A 26767-nucleotide genomic window follows, 5' to 3' on the forward strand; every position below is an offset into this window, starting at 1 on the left:
AAAAGTGCTATTTCTTTGTAAAAATAGTTACTTCTTTAATAGCCAAAGTGTAATCTATTCCTATAGTTATAGTCTGAGGGAAAGAATTATAGTAGATTAGTAATTTTTAAGAGAGAATGTGTTGTTTCTCTGTTCTCCTGCTTGAGTTTTTTGAAATTAGGGTGGAGATAGGGAGCATTGTTACAATAAAAGATTTTACGTCATTAAGATATACCAATTTAATCAGGCATATACACAGTCTACTTTATCCAGGTTATAAGATCTCTTGGCCATAATCTCTTATTTTTCATGAAGCAATGTGGGAGCTTGGAGGACTGAGGAGTTTCAGATCTGTATGTGTCTTTGACAGCCTGGAAGAGAAGGACATGTGCACTAGAAGTACCAATAGAACCTCAGTGAGGTTTTTTCCCCTTAGCCTGTATGTCTCTTCCCATGGCTTCCTACATAAACTAAGGCTTTCTGGTAGGATACTTCAGCTATTAAGGAAATAAATTTGAAAAAGACCTGGTAAGGATATTGGAACCATTAAATATGGAAGAACATTTCAAAGGTATTTGACGTTTTGTATGCTACCTGTGTTGATTTAATTGATCACTGTTGTAAGTGAAATGTTGTTATAATTTCAATTATTCTTTACTAGAGCTCTTTTTTTTTTTTTTTTTTTTTTTACTGCAGGTTTAAGATTTTTAAGAGCCCTTAGACTGATACAGTTTTCAGAAATTTTGCAGTTTCTGAATATCCTTAAAACAAGGTAAGACCTTTTCTTACATACTGAGTTAGTTGCATTGGTGATGGAACATAAATGGCTTAGGTTTGTGGTCCTAGTAATATATAATTTTCTCTTCTGGAAAAAACCTCTTATTACTTGTTCTTTAAACCTTTTTCTGCTGATGAATGATTTATCAGTGTCAGTATCTTTTGCTATGCGATCAGTAGGTTTTAGTTGATGTGTTGTGACATTTGAAATATCTGAGCAAGACTGTGTGCTGATAAATTAAAAGCAGAATGAATTACAGAGCTCTGCGCTGATTAAACATTGCTTCTTGCCACATAATCAGTCCATATTCTGCTGCCCTGGAAAAACAGAAATCAAAATTCATTCAACAGAATACAGTTTAAAAGCATTTTGAGAAATAATAATTGTGGCTATATTTCAGGTTTTTTGAACTGGTAATCCTTCTTCACATCAAAAACATATTAAAAATTGATTTTACACTGAGCTGTCTTTATATTGTGTCCACTGTCATTAGCATGTATTTCAAAGAATAATTAAAATACTCCCAAGAAACCTTCTGGCTTTCATTGATTCTTTGAGCTATTAATACATGAAAGTTATGCAGAAGCAGCACAACTTTGAACAAAAGATCACTCTGAAGGAAATAAAAGGGAACCTTCCCATGCCTCGCAGTTGAAGACGCATTGTCTTTCATCATTCCCTAAAACGTCCCAGCTGAAGTATAGAACCCAACTTCCAATAATTATGTAAACTCAGTTTCATTCTGAAATCCTATGCTCTCTCCACCAGTTGATAATGCATGTGTGAGGGCTTTATATGCAAGTAACTCCATTTGCTTCTTATGTTAGTTAGTGATGTGGCAATAGATCCTTGAGATTTGTACACACTCAGAGTAGACAGCTGTTTCTTCAACCCTTAACCTTGAAACATTTCTCTTTGCTAAAAGTCTCATGCTACTTGTCTTTAGCTGTGTGTGTAAGGAATCCTGTTCTTGTCAAATGAAGACATCAAAGAATGTGCAGTGAAGATGTAGTCCAATAGTTTAGAATACTACCAGAATGGTAATGGAGAGTAATTTGTGCAGGAGCAGAGAATATACGATGAGTTTTCATTTACCACACAGAACAACCTCACCAAAAGAAATGGCAGTCAGTGGAGAAGCTCCATAAATTCAAAGGATTTTGGATAAGGGCTAAAGGCCCCTTCAGGATCAGTGGCTTTGTAAACTTCCAGATCCATAAATGATGGGATGCTACATTAATCACATTCAGTGTATTCAGAATTGGCTTTTTCAAGATTGACCTGTTCATTTAAATAGCATTTCTCTGGTGCAAAATTTACTCTTAGATATCCTAATCTCTGTGATTATTTATATAGATGTCCAAATATCTGTAAACCTCAAATGTTGATTATTAGAGAGGCTGTGAAGCAGAGCTTCCTTATATGACTGTTTCAATTTACTCAGCTGATGAATCCCCAGCAATTCATGGCTAACACCATTTATTTAAAAACTGTCAGTGCCTCAAACTAATTTTTTATGTCTCTCCCTGTTCCTAGTTCTTCAATAGAAAGACATGTCAGCTCTCTTTTTTATCTTACTTAATAACCTGAAATGAACTAAGTAATTTGGAATACTATCAATGTTCACAAAACACCATTTTGTAAAATGTGGATGAGTCAAATTAAAACAAGTGAACAGAATGTCATTTATTTTAGGAAAGTTTTTTAGTTAGGAGTGACATACATTTGACCATGTGAGTGCCTTGGTTTTTATTTATTGTCTTACATGAATTTAGCTTTTACAAAGCAAAAATTAGAAAATTCATTTATTATTGTTAGTGCTAACTTCAATGAGAAATTTTCATATTTTCAGCATGTTAAGTACCACAAGCAAGAACTATGGTTCATGTGGTGGGTACACTTTTTCTGTTACAGTACCAAAATACTTTTAAATTGAAAATTTCTATTTCTGCATTATTAATCTTTATAAAAAAAAAACCAAAAAAAGCAGCGTGCTGAACACTTGTGTTTAATGGACAATCTAGTAATTTTGCAAGAGTTAAAGCAATTAAACTAGTAGTCTCAATAAATTTATTTTTAATTAAATAAAATTTACTTCCCTAAATTCAAGCAGTGATTCAGTTATGTACAGTGGCCTTAAACTGTTACTGCCTTAAACTCTTACACTGTACTGTATGCTTTTGACCAGCTACTGCAATGTTGTTTTGCTCAGGAATGGTTAAAAAGCTTCTAGAGTTAAGATATTCTAGCATTTCTTGCAACGCACTTTTAAGGTTTTAATGACAGTTTCAACTTCATAATTTGTGAACGTAAACACCAAGGATTAATGACAGAACTTGAATTGTTGAACTGAGATAGCAAGTTCATTATATCATTACTAGCTCTGAAATGATAGTATAGGAAAAAATCCTAACACTTTTTATTATTTGAAAATTCTGCAAAAGTTAAAAGTGTTCCCTGTTTGAGGCTATATGTGTTTATATGAAAAAAATATGAAACTAATATGACTAGAAGCATTTCAGTGTGCTTGGCATTACTTGTTATTACAAGTAACTACTGACGAGATGAAAAACTGATAGGGTATAAATGGCACTGCTGTATTTTTTATACTTGGTGCGATTAGAAAAGAAATTCTGTCCTTTTCCTCTTTTCCCCGGTAGAGAAAAAAGTTTAACCTATAAATTGAAATTACTCCTGGAATTAGATTAGATAGGATGATTAAAGGAGCATATATTATTTACACAATGGGCAGAAGGGTCACTCCAAGCACTGGAATCCAGAGGAAGAAGCTAAACAATACAAAAATAAAGGCAGAGAGAAGACTAGCAGCTTAGTGTGGGAGTATTAGATAGTTATTAGAATATCTGAAAAATTATTAATTATATTTGAAAAGATAAGGCAAAGCAAAAATTTACAGCAGTGTATAAAAGACGATGGTCTGCCAAGGATCTATTTTTTTCCTAATTTGAAATTAAATGTATTTAACTCAATGTTTTCTGTTCCTGTGTTTTATGAAATAGAAGGAATTGTGTGGTGTTCAGCTGAAATTTTCTCTCCTTCACTGTTTTCTAACATTTTTCAACAAAACTACAGAGGCTTAGCAGGGCTCACAGTAAGGGATTTTGCACAGATGTTGGAAAGAGCTTAAAGAGGAGGAAAATGTTTGTGACTAATCCTTCATCTATATTTAGATTCTGGCAGAAGCACAGGGAGTAGTTAATAGAGGAGGGATAAGGTACAATGTTTAATAAATCAGCAAAAATAAAATGTACCAATCAAGTCATGTAAATAGTTATTCTTAATGGCTGCTGTCATTTACTTGTATTACAATAATATGTGGGGATCAACTGACACATTGTATCAGGAGCCTCTCCTGTTCTAAGTTCAGGTGACAGATGATGTTTAGCCTTTCATAATGGAGCTTTGCATCAGCATGATTTCTATGATTTTGTTTAATCTAGGGAACCTATTGGTTAGGGTCCTGTGCTTTGACTGAATGTTTGTATCACGAACAAACTATGAACCTTAATCAGCCATACCTTAAGAGGGAAATAGGGAATATGTGTTGATGTAGATGAATGCTAATTAATTACAGAACTGCTGGTATATGATCTGATTTTTGAGTACAGTATTCATTACAGCATCTGTCATATTACCCAGTTGTATTTCTTTCCTAGTACCTGAAGATGCCCACTTCATGAACTATAACTCTTAAAAATATTTTTAATGGAGCTGGTCTGATTTTCCAGGTTCATTTTTTAACTTTGTTTAGAAAATAATGCGTTTTATTGTCCTTAAAGTAGTTATAAACAGAAATATTAGTTAATTCTACTGTAAAACCACTACTGCTAACACTGATAGTGATTTTTTTCTCGATTTTTATTCTTTTAAAATGTATTGCTTTAGGGATGTGTGTGATTTTTCAGAGGCATTGTTTTTTAGAAGTGTTTTCAAAAACAAAGGAGAGCTATTTCCAATACCGGTCCGTGAATAGGTAAGATTATTTAGACATAGTAATACAGGGACTTGAGTTCTTTGTATATTTGTTGAATATCTTTCTTAGGTTTTGAAATCATAGTTGTTTGGAAAGAAGAGAGGGAGTGAGATTTACTTATATTTCTTCCACAAAATTTTAAGTATGGTATTTTCCTGCTGAACTGGGTGAGGTTCTTGCTTCAGAATCACTTCTGGCTACAATAGGGAACATACTACTCAGTGGGACTAAAAAGAATTTGCAGAGCTTGACTGGCAGGTTTCAATTGTTTTTTGTTGGGTTTTTTTGGGTTTTGTTTTTGGTTTTTTAGACAGTGTGTATGTGAAGTATGAAATACTGTAGCTCCATATGAATTCCCACAAAGAAATCCATAGGAGTTCATGCAAGCAGAATAATGTGAAAATTACTTAGGACTTCACACAGGAACTGTAAAATATCCAAGTTATTTGATTTGGGAATCATAATTTGTTCACAAAAGCAGCATGATATTTACAGATTGGCTGCAATAGTTCATTAATTGTTTGCTATAACTGTAGCAAAATAGTCTTGCCCTATTTGTTGGCAAGTGTTAATATGTGGTGAGTATGCAACAAAAACATCCTCTTGCTGTTAATTTTTAAAGCCTCCACAGGTCTGGGGTCAAAAGCACAATGGTGTAGAAGAAGCATATGAAAAATGAAATAATTCAAAAAATATCAGTTAATTTGTGTAAATTCAGTGTTCAGTGGCTAATGTTAATTGGCATTGCTTAGTTTAATTCATTGGATATGCATGTATTTATCCCAGGGTACCAGAATATTTACATGTAAATAATTGCTGAGGTGTATAGCAATGAAAAATGTGAAGGTGAGTGTACTGAGAGGCAATAAAATTATTTGTGAAAAAGCATTATTTATTCCTATTTGTTTGATTATGAGTACAGATGTAGCTAAGGTTCACATTTGTCTTTCTGCTCTGAAATGCATTGAAATTTTTCTTTCAAGCTATCTAAATTATGCAAATGTGAACTGTGCAAAGACAGTATAAAACATACTTTACAAAGGCTTTTGATTAAGTTTTTTAGGGACCCTGCTTCTCTTCAGAAATCATCATCAGACTCTTTCAATCTAAAGTGTGTAGTTGTATACAGGTACATATTAAAAATGTGTGCTGAATTCCAGTCTAAGTTCCTATTTGTTGTTGCATTTTCTTTACTTTCAGTAATTCCATCAAGCTAGTGAATCTGTGCTCTATATTTATCAGCACGTGGCTGACAGCAGCTGGGTTCATACATTTGGTAAGTATATTTGAAAATACTTCATTGACTTTTTCTCATGGATCATCTTCACTGTGAGCTACTTTATTACCTGAAATTGCCTTGCTCTGGACAATCCCTTAACACATCTATAGATTACAATAAAAAAAAGACATCACAGTTTCACAAGGTTTAGGCCTCTACTCAAAACTAATTCTGAATAGTAAGTCATTAATCTTAGCAATAAAGTATGAGACTTAGACTGATGCAACTTCTTGACTGATTACAAATTTACCAGTAGGTGGCAATGTTTCCTAAATAACTACCCGGCGTGCTTCATGAAAGGGGCTGGCAGAGCTGAAATGACACCGAGGTCCTGGGAAATAAATGGTTGTGCCAGAAGAAAGCACTTCTATATTTCCACGAGAAGTAAAGGGATTGCTAACATTCCGGGTAGCAATTTTTTAGAGATTATTTCCTTCTCTTTTGTTTTTAAATTTCAAATTGTTTGATGTAGCTTTCAGTCACTGATAACATAGATTTTTGTAATAGATTTTTATTCTGCACTTAACAATACCTGAAGAATATAAGATAGTATAGAAGTACATATGATTTCATAAATGTAAATATGCATATATGATAGGTGTATGTCAATTGTGTCTTTTAAACATTTTAAGCATTTACTGATTTGTTGGGGAAATATAATTAAATATGATTAAGTGTTTGTTCTTTACATTTTATGATCAGCTTAGAATCAGGAAAATTTCAAGCTGCTAGTAGTGATAAGTTATTCAGGAATGGTTTTGAACTAATATTATAATTTAATGATATTGATGTTAGTCCAGAGCAATTTAATTGGTTTCACCTGAATTACCTTGAGCTGCATCCAGCTATATAGATCAAATTCAGAATGTTTATATTCTTGTTATACCAGATAGTAATTTAATTTTCACTCTTATAAAGATACACTGAAATTTTGGATGTTTTAATTTATGATATACTTCTCATTCACGGACGACCACATTTCTACACTCCTCTGAGCAAATATAACATTTTTATCATAGAAACATTAGCTTTTTCTATTTTTGAACAACAGCAAAAAAAAAAAAAAATCTTTAAAAAATTACATCAGGAGGGAGGGAATGGTGTTTTTAAGGGCTTGGATTTTGTGTGTGGTTGGTTGGCTTTTTACTTTTCAGCATATATTTCTCTATACTACTGTAGGAATCCTCAAACTTCAGACTTTTTACTGTGGAACAAATTTTAGAGGGAATGCACCTTTCCCACTGATAAATTTATAACTTTGTCACATACAGTAACCACATACAGTTCCACTTCTTGGAAAAGTAATAGTATATCACTGAACTTAACATGTCATAATGCCTTTAATAGCTACATAATGCTTTAAAACAAAAACATTAAGAAGTATAATTGCATTACAAGTAAGATGCACTCTGAAAAAGTTCTGAATAAATTGCTATAAAATGAATTTACCTAGTTGCCATAAGAAGTTATATTATTTAGTGGTGAATGGAAAAGATGCTTTCCATAAATAGTATGAGCAGCAAGGCTCTGCATACTGGCAAAATGCTATAATTGGGACAGGGTTAGGTTCTATATTCAAAATAAATCACAGAAAAGGATCCAGAGTTTATATTATATGCCAAATTATATATATACACACTAGCACACCCAGATACATCAATAGAGTACAACTCTATTAATTCATTATATGTTTTCTTGTACATTTTAGGTGGAGAACTCAGGGGATCCATGGGAAAATTTCCAAAATAATCAACCACTAACGTATTGGGAATGTGTTTATTTACTGATGGTTACAATGTCCACTGTTGGCTATGGAGATGTTTATGCAAAAACAACCCTTGGTCGCCTTTTCATGGTCTTTTTCATCCTTGGGGGATTGGTAAAAACTCTTTTATTATGATGATGATAATGATGATGATTATTATTATTATAGCTACCTTAATACTTGATCCTGTATATCTCAATGCTGTAATTAAAGAAATAATAATACCTGGTTTACTGAATTAAAATTAATTATAAAACTTTTAAATGTTTTAATACACGCCATTTTTTTTCTACAGATAAATATTTTGGCAAAGCTTGTCAAATTAGTTTAGTAGTCAGAATTTTTCTAATCCATTTAAATGAGTAATGAATGTGAATACATGAAGTGCCTTAATATTTCAACTTAAAATGTTATTTGTAGTCCTTTACTTTTTAGTGACTGACTGTAGTGCATTTTTTTGAGACTGCTATTGATACTTAAAGGCACTTTGCGGTTTCAGAAGTCCTACCCACCCTTCTGTGTTCCTTCCCAGAATTCCAACAAACACTGTGGCTTTGGACTGCCTTAAAGAGCAGCTTGCCTGATTCAGATGATGGCAAACCACATTCTCTTTAATTTCAAGCATCCTTTCATGTCATGTAGCACAGTTTTAACTCACAATTTATCACATGGCCATAGCCAGTATCCTTTTTTATCAACAAATTCTCATGTTCTTTGTCCTGTATGTACATAGCACTAAAGTTACTAATCATTTCATGTCAACTTTTCTATTATTTATCAGTGTTAGTGATATTATAGGACCTGTTGCAATGTTACTGTCTAAACCAGCAAGGTTTATTTTAATAGTTGCACTGTCCAAGGTAAGTGCTTTATGGAAGACTCACAATATATTGTGTACAAACATATATATGTATTGTTACTTTACTCTCATATATTGATTTCACATATACATACATCTTACAGAGGTGATATGTATATAACTAATGTTATCAATGTCATATATGAGACATACAGATACATATATATGAGTATATATATCACCATAAATATATGCATTCCCATCTATGTTTATTGACATACGAAGGCAAAGACCATGTCAGCTGGCAGTAGCTCTTCGAAGTATCCAGCCACAAGGAAGATGTTTGTTGGACAAAACATGGCAGAATAATTTTTATTTTCTCCTCAAAACCTTTTTTCTATCACATGTTATTCCAGTCCTTTTAAAAACAAACTTTTGGAAAAGATTTTTTGGGGGGGGCGGGGGGGTGACCTTTTTGTTTCTTGACAGAGGAATAACCCCTGATTCCATCTTGGGTTTGTCTTTTGAATCCTAATAATGGGGTGGAAAAACTCTCTCTTTTAAAGTAGAAATGTAACAGAATGATAATACTTGGTTTTGTTTTTTGCAGTGGAGCTTGCATAGGTCTTTTCCCCTCCCCTCTTCAGGAAGAATTAGACATAAAACTGTATTTTATTATTAGATACCAGTTTGAGTTAATTTTGTTCTTGTTTTGTTTTGTATGCCTATTTTTCCTCTTTTGATCATTTTCTTAATTTATAAGGTGTGCACCTTCTCCAAGACCAACTTTTACATTGACCCCTCTTGTTTTCTTTGATAAGAACTTTTACATTTTTTAAATTCTCTTTTTAAACAACTTCATAGATCTAATTCTTTTGCATTTTCAGATCTTAAAGATATATATCTTCTGAAAAGATTCATCATTCCCCCTTCTTTGGCCTCTCTTTTTAGTCTTTTCTTCTGTCTCCTATCTTCTTCTTAGGCCATGTTTGCCAGCTACGTCCCTGAAATCATAGAGTTAATAGGAAACCGCAAGAAATATGGTGGTTCCTATAGTGCGGTTAGTGGAAGAAAGTAAGTATCCCAAGAGGCTCTGCTGCCTCTGCTGCAGTAGAACACTCTCTGCATGCCATTTTCTTTTTTTTTTTGTGTTTTTGTTTCATGCATGTAGGCAATGTTTGCTCGCTACGTGCCAGAAATTGCTGCTCTCATCCTTAATCGGAAGAAATACGGCGGGACTTTTAACTCAACCCGAGGCAGAAAGTAAGTCAAAAAAGACCAGGTGTGGTTGTGTGACTTTAAAGAGCCCCTGAAGGTGGTAACAGCTGGCTCACAGCTTATAAGGCTGTGTTCTTTGACATCAGATGTTACCACTGGAGAGTTGTCACACTATAATTAGAGACCTGGGCTATGCTATGGTACAAGTCACAACATTTTTTGCCTACTTCAAGAGAACCGGGATACCACTAAGACTACACTGACATATCTTATAAAGAAATGCTGCTATTGCATATGCAGTTAGCTTCTAGAACAAGGTTGACTTGACAGTTCAAAGTTTTGGGCATCAGATTATCACGTGGTCATCTTTTAACTAAGTGGCAATGACAATTCATGTGATTTTCAAACAACTTAGTTCTTTAGAAAACTCGGGTTTACTGGGGTGCCAAACATGAGATTTATGTTGATTGGGTTATTCCATTAGACTATGTCATAAGTCTGATAGTGCTGTTTCTCATTGTTCAAACAGCAGATTCAGATCTCATGCAGCTCCTGACTTCATATAAATGTCACAAACAGTCATGATTTTAGGAGCTATGACTAGGGATTGATTTTAAAGTGATTCTCTTCGGCACAGTGTATAGAACCTATCTGAAGAGCAGGAAGTAGTAGGCTTAGTATCAATATAGTATGGAAAAAAAGAAGTCCATAAAAAATACTATTTTTTTACGTTATCTGTTAGCAAAAGTTAAATTCTCTTGGACCACATTAGCTCATTACATTTCTGTTGAAAGCCTGCTTGTTTTCTTGACCAAGTTAAAACCAACTCTTCCTGGCATTCCCAGCATCCAGATCTGCTGGGATATAGCCTTTAATGCACTAGATGTACTTGGTGATATAGTAGTTTCTTTTCTATATCACCTTTAGTGTTGCCATCTTTTGTTTCATTACATATCATTGTGACATTCACTGGTAGGGATATATTTGCCCTAAAAGCCTAGTCTTATGGAAACCCTTCCATATACTATAAAGGACTGCAAGCAATGCATCTAATTAATTGTACCTCTCCTTACTTTAAGAAAATATGTTTTTTTCTTTATTCCTTTCAAATCATCACCCATGCATCATTTTGTAAATGTGGATTATGATTTTATCAAGTTGTTTCTCCTCTCTGTAGAGTAGAAAGACTGTAAATGTCCCAGAGAGCTGATTCTGGAGTACTGTTTTACATCACTGGGTAGAGAAATCAATTTTTTTTTCTTTAGTTATAGCTTTTACTATTGTAAGTTCAATAATATTCAAGCAATTAGGTGACACAATTGAAAACTTCAATACTTTATTTTTTTGAGATAACCTCAAATATCCAAAGTTTTTTTTTAACTGTTACCGTTAATGTTGAAAACTTGCATAATTCACTAAATGCCTTAATTTATTGGCATTAATTAAACGAAATATCTTAATTTATTTCTCTATCTTGAGCAGTATCATTAATGTCCCAAGATGTTTCCTTGTGACAGAGGCCTACTAAGTTTCATATTTGTATTCATACTTGGTTTCTCAGAGAGAAGTTTTTCAAACACAGAACTTACACCTCTGTTTTTGAGGCTCCAAAAGAGTTATAACAGAGGGGAATATGGTTAAAAACTATTTTACATACAGAGGTTTAGTCTCTCCCCTTGTACATTGTCACTAGTACCCAGCATTGCTCAGATGTCTCTAAACTTGTACCTGATCTTCAGTCAGAACCCCACATCCTGAAAAGCTCATCTCCAGATTACAGGCTTCTGCTAGCTTTGGGGCATGCTTAATTTTATTTTTCACCTTTTCTTTTTGTCTTTATTTATATGCACTATCTGTTTGTCTTTAGCTCACTCTGTTGTCAGTGCTTTCTCTGCTGATCTCTACTGCCCATGTAACTTGTCATTTGAAACTCAGCTCTGTCATCAGCATACAAAGTGTTCAATTTACTTTATGCATTGTTTTCTGGTTCAATTGTTAATTACTAAGTAGTTTAAAGATGTCCTTTGCTCATGTGGGTCTTTCATCAGAGAATCTAAGCTTGGGAACTGCACAGTAAAAAGCCATTAGCACCCCTTGTTTGATGTTGCTTTTGCAGTCAGTAGAACAAGATTGATGAAATGTTATGTTTAGCCAAAATTTAAGTTTTCATTTGGAATTCAGTGTTGAGAGAATGGATTGTCAGAACCAATAAGTTTTCCTTTGCTTGGGATATGGGCATGTGGTAGTAATTAGCAATATAAGGTCTTAGGTTGAGCAACCAAGCATAGATTCTGGCAGCAAACATAATGAGAAACTACAGTTGTTCTATTCCTAACGTCAGAAAGTTTCCAGATAAAATTAAATACATGTACAAAATGAAAGCAGCCATATTTTGTTGAAAGAGGTAGTTTCAACTCTTAAAATAGCAAATGTGTATACTTTTTAGCTTTCTCCAAAATAGATAAATACATGGAATCCATGTTGTAGCATTTATATATGTGTTTATACATGTTGCCTCATGAACTATGTCTGTGGAATAACATGCTTCTATATGATTATTAAACATTTAGGTGGGAAGTTAAAATTAACATGATTACATATGTTTTGAGGATTTCACTACATCAATACTAAGGAGAGACTTTCTATAGAATTGTAACTGTTGAAGAATCTAGAATATATGCATAAAAATTATTTCTACAAGCGCCACTTACTAAAGAAGATAAGCAACCAACACACCAGCAAGTTTGATCTCACATTTCATTTTGCTTTTCAGCCAATAAAGTCCCCAAAGGGCTCATAAACTATATAGGAATCATTTTGCAGGAATAAAGAATCTTACTTCTCTCTTAGGTGAAACACATACATACAGAGTTTGAAAACAGAAGTAGTTTGTAGGCAGTATGCAATTATCACTGGTTAAATTTACTAGGTAGTTTTGTTACAAAAGTCCACGGGGAATTTTAAATTTAATTTATAATCTCTGTTTTGTAATAGTTCTGTAATGAGACTTGTAAGGTCTCCTAGAACACAAAGCAGGAATTCTGTTATCATCTTTGATTGAAGTTTCATCTGTTAAATAAACGACAGTACACACTGTTGCATAGATACCAAAATGCATCCCAATATATCTATACAAAATGTGACCGAGACCAAACATACACATTTAATGATGAGTAGGGTAATGACTTGAGCACAATTACAACCTAGTGCAAAAAAAAAATGAGAAGTTGCCAAAAAAGGTAACAATCCTTGTCTTGAATTTCAGATTTGTAAGCAATGAGATCTGCTCTATAGGTGCTGAGATTACTGCTAAGCAGCTGTTTTCTAGTGTTTCAGATCAGCTCATCAGAAGACTCTGTAATGTTTTTACTATGTGCCCTGATACACCAGAATCAGATGGGCAGCAGACAAGAAAAACTGGCCTTCTTAGTTTAGTTATACTCAAACAATTGCTTCTTGCTACAGTCACCACTAAATACAAATGAGACAGAGAAAACCAATCTGTAGTTACAAAGACAAAAGCTAGTTGATATTAAATAAATGTGTGTATATATATATAAAACTAAGATGTAACTGCGAAATAAAATTCAGGCATGAGAAGCAATCAGAACTGTAAAAAAACATTATTTTCTAAAACTGCTAAGAGGTATCTTAGCATAACAGTGGTGTGACTTCCAGTATTTTCCACATTGAGTCCTACATAGTTTTACTATTCATTCACATGAGCAATTCAGTCACTACTGTTTCTCCTCCCTGTGTATTTCCCTGGATTATTTCTGTAGTACATGATTTTAACTTTTGGGAAGTACTTTGTGCAAAGCAGTTATTGCACATCATATTCTTTACATATTAACTAATGTTCTGCTGATTTCTGTAGAAGTAGGTAGCAACACAACTTACTTTCTCTGTAGAACAGTTGGTGTATTTTTATTATTAATAAACTATTAACTACCTGACAGAGTTTTTGTGAGACTTAACCGAGTCAAGTTTATGCTTTCTGAAGATGAGAAATGGTTTTGAAATGCAAAGTAGACAAATTTGTAATGAAGATTAACTCTTATTAATTGCTTCCTCACCAAGCATTATGTTATCACACTGAAAACCATCTGCAATATTATATAGGACATATCTCACTAAAACATTGTGAAACTTACTAGATCACCAAGAAATAACTAACAAAAGCATATACTAAAAAGAAATTATATTAAGATAATTTCATAAAGAAAATTAGTGACAAACTAGTATTGTTCTGAACATATAAAGTAGTTTGTAATAACAAAATACTGGATACAAATGCTGGAGATAAAGCTAGGTGTAACTGAAGATAAAAGCTAGATGGGTGGAGAAGGAAAAAAATCTGACCTTTTATTACAGTCTTATAAAAAGTCTGTAGATTAGACTTTAGAAAATAATACATAGTTTTATATATATAAACAGGGGAATTTTTATGCTTTTTTGTTTGATTGACATTTTTTCATCATTTACAAACTAAAATGGCATATAACTTGAGTGTTAAAGATATTTCCACTTAGCCATCTTTCTTAATAATTTTGGGACCAGCAGCTGGTTTCCTACACCCTATCAGTATTTAGCTCTTTTCTTCTTAAGGCTTTCAATCTGACTTACTCTGCTTAGGCTCTTTCTGTAACCTACCTTTAGAACTTAGAAGTTAGTATTCAAGGGATCATTTTAAAGTGATATTTTTGAAGTGAAGTGCCACAGAAGGATGAAAAGGTGTCTGCCACTCTATCACTATAGCTGATAGACTATTGTTTTTAGAATGTAGCAATAAGCCTACAGGTTAGTTTATGTGTGCGTACCTCCAGAAGGCTGGAAGAGACAATGATCACTTTCGCTTTGGATGATTTTCTGAAGTGCTTCAACTAATCTCTTAACTATAAAATTCAGGCTTTAAGTCTTGTGAGACAGAGGCTTCAATAAATTTTTGGGTTTGGATAAGTAGAATTTTGCTGTTGCACCCTTCTTTTGGTATTTGGAACTTACACATAGCCAAAATAGGATTTACAAGATCATCTGTGTTATTTCTTCTAAGAAAAAAAAAAAAAAATCAAGGTTTGTTTATTTATTTATTCATAAAGTTCATATTACTCAGGTCTGGTCTGAGATTTGGGTAAAGACCCAGATTTGTTTTACCTCTACTAATTCATAATTAACCTCTTATTCTGCATTTACTAATTTACTTGAGAATCAAAATTGTTCTTATTCAGTTGTTTTGTTTCTGTGTTCATATGATCAGACTGGATTTTAACTCTGTGAAATATTTTCTAGTTGAAGACATTGTAAAACAGCCTGCACAGAGGTCTAGAAAACAGATGGAAAGAACATTTGTAAACTGATGGACCAAAAGAGAGACTGGATAACTTAATGATTTTTTTCAGTCTTTAAATTGAATTACTGACTTTTAATTCCATGGACTAAATTCTTTTTGTCCTTTTCATGCAAAACTGCTGTCAAATCCAACGGAAATTCTTTGAGAGCAGCAAGTAGAATACAGCTTCACATGAATAAGATATTGGCAGAGAGGGATCATTATTATTCTATATACATGTATGTGTATATATAAACTGCTTATCTTGTCCCAATAATAAATATTTTTATAAAGTTTGTTAAATTTTCAAAAGATTTAAAAAAAATGATCCAGAGGCATTGCTGTAGTTAATACATAAGATTAAAACTTGTATTTTAATGAAATCACAGTTCTTTACTGTATAAGCTCTTAAAATGTCTTGTTTCTCTTCTCTCATGATATGCTCTGCTTCCCAGAGATTTCTTCAGATTTCTTAAATTTACAAGCCATAAATTAGCAAATCATCAACATATCAACAGGAATAATCATCTGTTAGAGATTCCTTCCAGAAGGAAACATGGGATTCAATAACTAAACTTCACAGAGAAAAATAATAACTGTAGACAGATAGATATGGTAAACAGAAAGACAAACAGATAATTTAAGTTGACAGGCCATCTTGGACTCATTAGACATTTGAATTTGATTAAAAATTAGGAAAAAAAAATTAAGGCTTATCCAAATACTTTGGCAAAGACTCATTTGCTGCAGTAATGAGAGGCATAACTCCAAAGAAAGTGATATTAGATTATTCTATTAAATAATTTGATACAATATGTAAGATATTATTTTCCAGTGGGATGAGAATGTAATAAGAGAATGTGACATGGATTGCATTATGATCCCCAGGGGTGTCTCTATTTCCCATCTGCTAGCCATTCTTCTAAGCCCACTGTTTCAAATGAAGTCTCCCTTAGTGATAAAGAAAATCTGATGAGTGTTAAGTAGACTGATAGATAGAACTAATAGGACAAACTTTTTTTTTTCCAGTTTTGCATGCTTATTAAACTATATCCATTCTTGTGAAAGCAAGAAAGGAAATGTGGGAAGTGACATATAACAGTATTACAACTTTAAAAAATGTGTGTTCTAGGTCTCAAATCGCATTCCATTCCTACAATAACAGCACTAATATTATATTTCTAATTAAAACTTTTAAAATTTCAACTTTTCCTTCTATCTGCCTAAACTTTAAAAAAAAATTTGGGTTGGCATCAAAATAGCATTTGTTGCTGTCCAAATTTTGACCCAAGAAGGACTGAATCTGGTTTATACATCTGCTGATCTACCATATTCTGCAAAATATATAGGCCATGACTTTAAGTGTGGACATTCCAGGGAGTGCAATGTGAGATGGCAGAAGTGGTGAATTGATCAGCAAGTTTTCATGAATTACGACTTTTTGTTTTCACTCAGATTCTGTTGCAGAAAATTAGTCATGACATTTTGGGATGATTTCTACAGAAAGAATTACATTGGCTCTGATCATGAACGAAATGCTCAAAAATCTTAAAGCTTTTGCTGACTCCTGCATTGCTTACAAAGGACTTAATTATTTTTTGACTCATTGAGCATTTAAAAAATGCATAAGGCAATTTAAACATGAGTAATGGTGGGAACATAGGAAGCAATTTATTTAAGGGAAGATATTTTCAATTGATTTCAAAAGTAATAACAGGGTGTCTTGTATGTGTGATATCTGCTTCACAAATTATTACAAGAAGGAAGCCCAGGGTTTGGAGGGATTAGAACAGTAGGTTAAGGTCTGTTTGCAACTGAGATGCTAATGCTGGAGATGTGGTTTACTCCTGCATTTTATTGTAAGCTTTCTAGTATGGACTCCTTATGCATGCCATACATTTAACAGTTTTTACTTCTATTTATACTAAATTATTCACTTATTTCTTATGGTGATATAGCCGTGTTGTGTTTAAATGTTGTGGTATTTTTTATGAAAGCAGAAATACTCTAGAGAATATTACCATCAAGACTGAATGAAAGGATGAATATTCATCCTTTACTTTAAGCTACAGTGGAAGCCTCTTAACTAATCCAGACCATGGAAGAAAGAAATCACTGTGCTTTCTTCTTATTATTGCAGCTTCAGAGGTATGCATCAAGCAAAGAATATTAACTTTTATTTCTTAACTTGCTTTATAGACAAGCATTGCCCAATTCTTTAGATCATAAAAATGTAAAATAAACTCATTTAGCTGTAACTGAACAAGGAAGTTGAAATAAACAAAGCAGCTTACAGTGAATCACTTACAATAGCATGCTATTGCTAACAGACTTAGATGTGAGCTCTAATATGCAGTTTAAACAAAGGAGTGTGCTATTCATCCAGGATTAAAGTATCCAAAAAGCACTCTATCGCCTGTTCTCTAGTAGAAATCTCATTTAGGTGGGCATAGAATATTTCCGGACCTGTGTAAATGAATTCTTCTGTACTATTTCCATGCGCTTCAGAGACAATTTCTAATATTTAAAGATTGCCAGTGACACACCACCAATATTCACTGAGCAAGACTGAAACCTGGATTTGTGTCAATGCACTTGTTGTAGTTCCATAGCTGTGATAATTCACAACTAATTAGGGTCTTGTGTGTGATTGTTTGTCACACACTACCAATTTTATGTTTAAAAGAATTTTAAATGATTCCTTCTTGATTCCTAATTTTACATACTTATATTTGTCACAAAGTAAATTAATACCCGCATCAGTGGTAACTTTCAAATGCCTGACATTAATAATTTCCCATTTATGTCCATCTGATCTATGATCCAGTGCCGTTCCGTTTATCTGTACTGTATACCATATACAATGTAGCTCTTTGAGCATTTTCTGCTATTAACTAACTCTTTTTCTTTACTCACAATATAAAAGAGATTCCAAAGAGGGTGGAACCCGTTGGAAAGAATAGATAGTTTCTGTCAGAATTAATCACAACAGCTTCAGTACAGGCTGCATAAGTTCACTCTGGTTCCTAAATAGTTGGCAGCTGAAGCTATCAGGTCCAATTTAAAGAAGTTGGTACCTCAGACATGTTCTCACATACTGCAATCCCATCGCTATTCACAGTATAGTCAAATTCTTTCATACACTTAATGTTGATACATATTTGAAAGTCAGTGCTTTTGGCTTCTCTAACTTCAACACTTTTGAAATTTTTAATCCTCCAGGAGTAAAGAGAATAATGAAAATCTGCTTTCTAACAAACAGGAGAACAAATGTTAAAATAAAGTTGCTGGGATGTTACATACAGACAGTTTGCTATATCCTTGAGTATCTTTGACTTGTTGCCTTGTACTAGATTTCTACAGCCTGATTTGAGAATCAGAGTGAGAAAATAGCTTACAGGTGAATTTTTAAAACAATATCACGTCTTGATTTCAGAGTATTTTTGTATCTTGTCTTGATTTTCAGAGTATTTTCATATCTTCACAGATATAAATGACTAATGCAAAAAGAAAAGTTTGGGAGTAACACTTTTTAGTTTCATACCGGCTAGAATTATTTTTTAAAAACCAACCAGGTGTGCCTTCTTTCAGTCCAGAAGGGTCTGTTATAGATAAATCGTTCTCAGTCTTTGCTTTTGTCATATATGCAATACATAGGCAAGTTTTTTTAATGCTTAAAATACTATAACATTGTTCTGGCTCACTATATGCATTGGTTAAATAAGTGGTCCTTAGAGGACCATCCTTGGATTCAAGTTTTCTGTGAAAAAAAGAGAAAAACATGAAATCATGACTGTACAGCACCTATTACTCTATTTATCTGAGAGAGGAGTTTATATTAAAATAAGGCATGTGTTTAACTGAATAAGAGAGACATATAAGCACATGCATAAAGCTTTGATTTAATTGAACCAAATTAGTAGAGACTGGAATGATGTTAAGTAAATTATGAAAAGCACGAGCATCTAGAAACATATTGTAAAGTGGAATATTTAAAGAATGCATACCACTAATAGATAAACAAGAAGACCATACCTACAGTCTCTCTTGGCATTTATTGACTTTTCTTAACAAGAAAAAGTGACTGAGACCCATACTTTGTTGAGGAAAACCAGTTAGACTTTACAAGAACCTGTTTACTTCAACCATAGCAGCTTGCTACTGGTATACAAAGAAAGAATTTAGATGGTTGGTAGATTAAGGCATGATCAGAACACTAAGCAGAAAGGCCATAAAGACATTTGAGCATATGTATTTGATATAAATATTATAGTTTTATAGAGTCATCTAGATCAATATGTGCCACACTTCATTTAGTTACTTGACTAGTGAATACCATGTATTCAACTGAATGCTAAACAGAATTTTGTATTTACTGTCTTTGATTTATTATGACAGATTAGTTAGAGTGAGTTTTTTCAAGTTCTTTATATTTGTTCCAATAAAATGGATATGATTTCTTTCAAAATAAACAGGCAAAAGATTTGCCTTTTGTATTGTGTCCTCTGAACGAAGAACTATGGAAAGATCCTTTTTGAAGGATCCTATTCACAGTGGATCTGTTTTCATTTACAGTGCTATTTACATGGATTAAGTGTATGTTCTCAATTATCTCATGTCAGAATTCTGGATGTTTTAGCTTTTACTTATTTCATTTTTTTCTTCCTGAAACTGTTTGTATCCATGGTAGCTGTGGACCTTTTATCACCATTTTTGTTTACTTTATAAGAAGCTATTGTATTTTTAGCAAATGTGTCATTATATCAATACTTGAGTGGAAAAAAATTAGGTACTGTAGAGAATTTCAACTGTGTAGAATCACAGTTGAAATCAACTGTGTAGAACTGTACTAATTTTTCATATTTCTCACAGTAATTAATTTTGAGAATGCTAAGTACATATAGGAGAGACTGGATTAGCGTGGCTTTATTGGTTGATAGAATACAGCTCCTGGTAGCTTTTGTTTCCCTGTAAAAGGGATGCTTTTTCAAGCATCACAATCGTGTAATATGGATTCCCATTGGTATATTAAACCAGTTTCGCCTTTCATACATGATACCAATGACAACTATTACTTAACAGAAACGTGCATACTTATCAACAATAAAAATATCTAAATTCCTGAATTGTGGTTTTTTAGTATTTAGTATTGTAAGGGAATTTCTAAATTTTGTTTTTAAAGAATGAAAAACAAAAAAAAAAAGGAAATCATAATAATTTAGCTGAATACTGTAATAGTTTTGAGGTTTTTCATAAACAAAAAAGTTGGACATTTCTGTTGACCCCAAATTATTAATACAATGTTTTCCTACCAACTAACTAGCTCAAAGCAAAAGATACCCAGTATGTTTGCTTTGCTTAAACTTGGTGCATGGAAAAAAATGTCTGGTACATGGAAAGGGAATGGAACAGGCAAAGGAAGTTACAAATCTTCAAATCGTATACAGGACTGATTGGAACAATATAAGCTTTCTAAATTTTCTTAAATAATGTACCTAATAACGCTCTCTGGGCAAGTTTTCAATTTCTTCTACTTCTAAGCCAAAAATATAATTTATTTTAAAAAGAGATTTTTTATGGGGAGTTTTCAACCAAAAATTAATGCAAGTATCTCATCAGAAAACATTGTTTGAAAAGTAGGAGTTTTTGTTGCAATCACTGCTCAGGTCACTCTTGCACTATGTAAGAACAGCAAAGAAGAAAAGAATAGATCATGTCCAGCCCCAAATCAGAGTTAAAATGAAATCATGGTGCAGATGCCTTCTGGCACTTCCGAAAAAGTCAGTCCTGATGTTCAGATGCAAGAGAATTTGACAGCTAAATATTTTATTTTCACTGGAGCAGATTGCTGTGAAACCCTACTGAATGAGAACCATAACAGGATTGTATTATTGTACCAAATGCATCTGCTTTTGGTGGGAGGTTTTTGGAATAGATAACCTCTGGAGGTCTCTTCCAACCTGAATTAACTTGTAATCTTATGATCCAATGAAAATTTCTTCTGCAGTAGAGTAATTTAGGTTGCACACTCTATCTGGCTTGTAGGTTTTCTCTTCAGTTTACTCATATTTTTAAAATGTGGACTCTAATTAATGTCAGAAGAGAAACAACATGAAGTAAAATCTCTCAGGAAGGAAGTAAATTTTCTGCGCAAGAATGCAGTGTAGCACAAGAGCATTCAGGAAGAGACCCTGCTAAAGCTAACAGCATAGGATCTGTACAAAGCAGTTGCCTACAAGAAGAAATTATTTCTGTTATTAAAAATAATGCATCAACTATGCAAATGGAAAGTTCAATTTCTTAATTAGAAATAGTTGGAAACATTTGAAGAAAATAATACCCATAGTTTAAAATTAGTCGTCTTAGCAAATGTGTACAGACAGCATAAGGAATACAAATGAATATTTTTAGCTGCTATTTATCATTTTCTTGGGCCTTTGCGGTTTTTGATGCTAGATGGGTTTACAGTCAGGAAAAAGGTTCTAAATACCACTAGACAGCTAGAACTTTCCAGTATGTTAGTGTAACATGGTGTATCAAACAGTCTGTTCAGAATTAGATCTAGTAAACCACTAAGTTTTTAAACATCTCTTCAGAATCTGAACTTTCTTGGGGTCTTCCATTTACATTGATATATTGGATGGAGATGCATCCATTTGGTGGGGGGTGAATCTTAGCTCTTGAAATCATATTTTACCCTTCTGTGTTGAAGGTTATTATCCTGACCTAACAGAGCGCAATAACACATGCACGCACAGTGCTGGCAGCTCAGGCAATTGACCACTAGGGAAACTGAAGAAGAGTGCTTCTGAAGAGGGGAATACAGGCATCGTTTTATCCTGTATAGAGTCTCCTGCAAACTCTGCCAAGCTGCAGAGGTCTCAGAGGAAGCCTCTTAAGGACCCCTTGCGCCAAAAAAAGGATGAGCTAATATATTTTATGTCTTTTTTTCTGACATTGTGTTTACCACCTTATAAAACAGGAAAGCTTTAACGAAGGGATTTTTGTGTTTTTAAGCATTTAAAATCTGAGAACTCGGTGCTCTGTACACTTACTGCACCAAAAACTTAGGTTAAAATTGAGCAAAATATTACTGAAGCCAAAGAGGACACTCTGGGTAGCTAGTTTAGCAATAAAAGTTCGTAGTATTGAGTCCTATGTTTAAATATAACCCAGCATGATCTGAGTCTCATATAACCATATATTCCTTGCCTGTTAAAAAGAATGAAACCATTGAAGATTTTGACTACTGCTGTTTTTAAAATTACATCTGAGTCCTGGTGCTGTCACTTCACTAAACTTATGCAGAAGGAGTGTTTGAGTTTATCATATTTCTAAATAAAGCTTTAGAACTCTGTGTTATGCTATTTATAAAAGTGGTACTAGTAGAACAATATCATAAGTTGTACTGGACTGGTATAACAGTTTAATGTGTTTTGCTTTTCTAGTCACCATCTGAACCACTGCAAAAGTAACAGTACATGATGGTGATATTGTTCAGTTCATGATGCATACTACTGATTTATTCTTTGTTCTGCATATTTATCCCTTTTCCAATGAGTTCTACATGCTTTTCACACATTTTATCAGGCATCAAATTATGAAGCAAGAACAGACTTCTATTATAACCCACTACATAAGTAATCATTGGTGCCACCTATTATTTATTGTTTCCAGCCAATGACGTTTCTGCATTGCTGAGTTTTCCACAGAACAATTATAAGTAGGTGAGACCTGGGTGGTCTACCTCTTACCCTTGAAATTACTTCACATTTGGCAGTTGAAGTGCCAAATAAGTTTGTGGAATTGTGTGTTTGTAGCGTTTGTGCATAGACTCTATGACTGTAATGAAGTTGACTTTCTGTTAATTCAGGAATTGTATCTATACCACCTTGTCCCTCTTCCTGACTACTGTGAGCAGTGTGGCTATTGGAAGTGTTAGCAATAGGCATATCAAAATCACCATCTGTCTTAAACCCGTGACAGTAATGGAAGCTGGGGTTGAGTTTATTCCATGAGGGAAATTGTGAAACAGTGGAGGATAGTCTAATCACAAATTTTTGGACTTTGCTTTACAATAATAAAGGAGCAAAGATCCCTTAAGTCAGTAAGAGTGCATTTTCCTCTCATTCAGCATCTCAGAATTTAAGCTGTAGAATTCAAGAATGTGTGCGTAGTATGTTATACTTCCATCTTGGTCAGATACATCTAGTAATGGAAATGTGGAGCAGTAGAAATGTTTGTGACATTACAGTCTGTGCAAACTTTGATTTTCTAAGCCATCTGTTGCAATGGTGCAACAAATGATTTCTTATTGTAAAGTACTCTCCTTGTAGGAGTTCTGGTAGGAAAAAGATTTCTTTTTTACTGCTTATGGCCTAAAATTGGCAAGCTTTGCACTGCCTTTATTGGCATAAGTGTTTGCTTTCAACTATGGAAAAATAGTGAATTGTTTTAGGGAGATTTGCTGTCTCATTATGTCATAAACCAAAAATTTAAGCAGTAAATCTCAGTAGAGGAGGTGAAGATGTGGAGAAAGATGTATAAAATAAATATGACTTTGAAGGGGACTGGTTAATACAGTGTATAAACATATATATAAATGATGACACTTACTGTTAAATGTCTAATACAACTTGACCAGATGGTTTATTAATAATAGTCTTTGCAGGTGAGAGTGTGTATGTATTTGCAGTTGCAAAGCATCTTTTGGAACTGATGTTTTCCTTCTCTGACTTCATGAAATAGGATCTAGAGGAACATCAAGAAGAGACTAATACTCTTTTTTGGCTAATAAATTATCATTTCCTTCTCTGCTCTCTTGCTTGCTTTGCAAGATTAACTCTGATTTTTCTGTAACAGGCACATAGTTGTCTGTGGTCACATAACACTTGAAAGTGTGTCCAACTTCCTGAAGGACTTCCTGCACAAGGATAGGGATGATGTCAACGTAGAAATCGTCTTTCTGCATAAGTGAGTAATCTTTCAAGATTAGTCTTATCATCTGTTACAAAAACTCATTAAATTAAGACGTGTCTTTTTTTGGGAAGACAGAGGATCTTTCAAGATTAAACTAACCTTAAAATTAATGTTTGCAAATACTTTTATTAACAATGTATTTTGAAAAAAGAGTTGTTTTCTGTAATTTTTTATAATCCATTGCTAAGTATAGGTGTTTCAAGCACACTTCAGACCCAGTCATGTCGATTGTGAGGTAGATTACTAAACCCATACTTGAAGTGGAAATGGAATTATGAAATAAAAAATATTGAAATACTAATAAATAGATGTGAGAATTTTCTTTAGTGGCAAATATTTCTTGTGAAACTACCAAAATTGTTAAAATCAGTAAAATTAGTGAAAAATACTGTATGTCATATAAACTTATGCTATCTGAAAACACATTTTCACCTTTGATTTCATAAGGAAAAAAAGCTTATTTCATATTGCAAAATATTTATAAAAAGAAAAATGTAGGTGCAGGTTTAGTTTTAATATAAATGAGATACATCACTTTACAGATATAGTGAAAAAGGAAAAGAAATTCTTGTCATGGTGGTAATTAGTACTGCTCTGCTACCCATATATACATACCTACACACACATAGTCTCTTGCATTTTTCTTGTGGTGGATTTGGAAAGGTGTCCTAAGGCAGTTGCTGTTTTACATTATATGTAATTACTCTGCATTACATGTAATACAACATCAAATAGGATGCCTATGGGAGAAGCTGCTAGGAATAGCCGTGTGGTAGAGAGACAGTATGAAAGGTGTTTTCTGCTCTGGAATGGCATCTGTTTACAAGTGTTGCAAGATATGAATGAGTCATATTTTTGCATTTAGCAGTAAGTTCTGCACTTTTATTCTTGTCAAAGAAAATTATTGAAAAGTTTAAGAATCATTTGTGATGATTCAGTAAAGGAAGCTGAAAAACTAAGAATCAGCAGCACCTGCGCAATTTTTTTTATCTGGTCCTTTTAAATTGAACTAGACATTGTTTGATTATTTTCTCTCTCTATGTAATAATAAGAATTGAGTGTGAGCGGAAAGTGGGAGATCCAGAGTTCCCCAGTGAAAATGCACGGTGATAGGAATCAGGAAACTACATACACACATGTAGGAGTTTAGACCTGGCTACTTGTTTGTGCCTGCTTTCTTCTGTACCTTCACAGACAAATATTTGCATGTATCTGTTTTCTTACTAGATTTACCATCTGGCATGACAAATATCTCATGCACTTACTCTTTAGCTATTAAATGCCTTCTGTTTTAATGAGTGACATCAGAAAAAGTATTTACAAGGTTGGTGCTGCATTATATAACTGCACACTGTTTCCACACCACAGGAAAAGCATCAGCAGAAGTCTGAATACCTAAAATAAATAAATGGGTTGGTTTATAAATTAAGGAAATGGGGCAGTTATGGAAACTGAATTCTCATTTGTACTTGTGTTTTCTTCTTCTTCCCAATGCAGTATCTCCCCTAACCTTGAGCTGGAAGCTCTTTTTAAACGACACTTCACTCAGGTGGAATTTTATCAGGGTTCAGTCCTTAATCCCCATGACCTGGCGAGAGTGAAGGTAACACCTCTGTTGTTCTGTTCTCCTGCTAATTGACTTTTTAAAAATTACTAATTGCATTATTTGGAAAAAAATTGTAAAGCTCTCCTTCATGTAACCCCAAAAGATTGTTTTTCCATCTCTATTATCTTGCCTAAGAAATTATAATATCTAATCTTATAAACCTTGTTTTCCTTGTATCTTTAGATCTTCAAAGCTACAGTAACTCTGTGACTTAAGATACATTGTCTGCCATTCCATTGAACTCTCTATGAATTTTTCACTGGGGCTTAGTTCAAGAGTCCATTTTACATTAGTTTGATATAATAGAACATTGTCTTATTGCTTAAAATTCTATTGGTTTACCTTCATCAGAACTATTTTTCATGTGTAAAACACTTTTTCTATTGTCTAGAATCCTAGAAAAAATAATACTTAAGATCTTAATCTTAAGATCTTTGGTAGCTAAAATGAGGTGACTTTATTGTCTAGAATTCTCTATGGTAAATTATTTTGTACTCTTAAAGCAAAGCATGATGCTTAAATGGAAAAAAAAAAGATGGCAAGCTGTCAGATACAGCATTAACTCTTTCATGTTTTTCTTTTCTTTTTTTTAAATGGAATCTAAACTGGCTACTTAAGCCAATAATATTTTAGTACAATGTTAACACTTTCTGAAGTACTAATCATGTCTTTTGTCCATTTTGGTTGCAGAACTAGGTTAACCTTTTGTAACCCAATACACGCTGCTTCAGTTCATTAGAACAAATTCTAATTATGACTATAAAATTGTGTGTTGGTATTTTGTATTCTCTATTCCACCCTTCTTTGTGTTGGCGTATTGTTGTATACACTGAAAAATACTTTTGTCATCCACTTTGAGTTAAATAGAGCTAAGGATTGTGTGAACACAGAGGTCCTGTGAACAGATCATTCTCCTTCTGGTGCTTTCTAAAACATGCTCAGATTCTAAATCACCAGTTCAGCCACCTTTTCCTGTCTCTAATAGGAAAGTATTTAAATTCCCAAACAAAGCTGCAGGACTTGCGGGAGCACTGTACTGAT

At 33.4% G+C, this 26767-nt stretch overlaps 1 protein-coding gene across 19 annotated transcripts in view; it reads left to right on the forward strand.

Annotated features, from left to right (window-relative positions):
• The window catches only part of KCNMA1 (potassium calcium-activated channel subfamily M alpha 1), a 514017-nt gene that overhangs the window by 334527 nt on the left and 152723 nt on the right, over positions 1–26767 (forward strand). For 16 of the 19 annotated variants that reach the window (XM_074874548.1, XM_074874549.1, XM_074874557.1 and 13 more), the window contains exons 6-11: positions 676–751; positions 5952–6027; positions 7739–7909; positions 9577–9668; positions 24004–24114; positions 25618–25723. In XM_074874548.1, the coding sequence (XP_074730649.1) occupies positions 676–751; positions 5952–6027; positions 7739–7909; positions 9577–9668; positions 24004–24114; positions 25618–25723 (632 nt within the window). Of the gene's footprint in view, positions 1–675; positions 752–5951; positions 6028–7738; positions 7910–9576; positions 9669–9765; positions 9858–24003; positions 24115–25617; positions 25724–26767 lie in introns of all 19 variants that reach the window. The other 3 variants (XM_074874553.1, XM_074874556.1, XM_074874564.1) reach the window with 1 other exon arrangement.

The sequence above is a fragment of the Strix uralensis genome, chromosome 7, assembly GCF_047716275.1.
Source record: "Strix uralensis isolate ZFMK-TIS-50842 chromosome 7, bStrUra1, whole genome shotgun sequence".
Lineage (NCBI taxonomy): Eukaryota > Metazoa > Chordata > Aves > Strigiformes > Strigidae > Strix > Strix uralensis.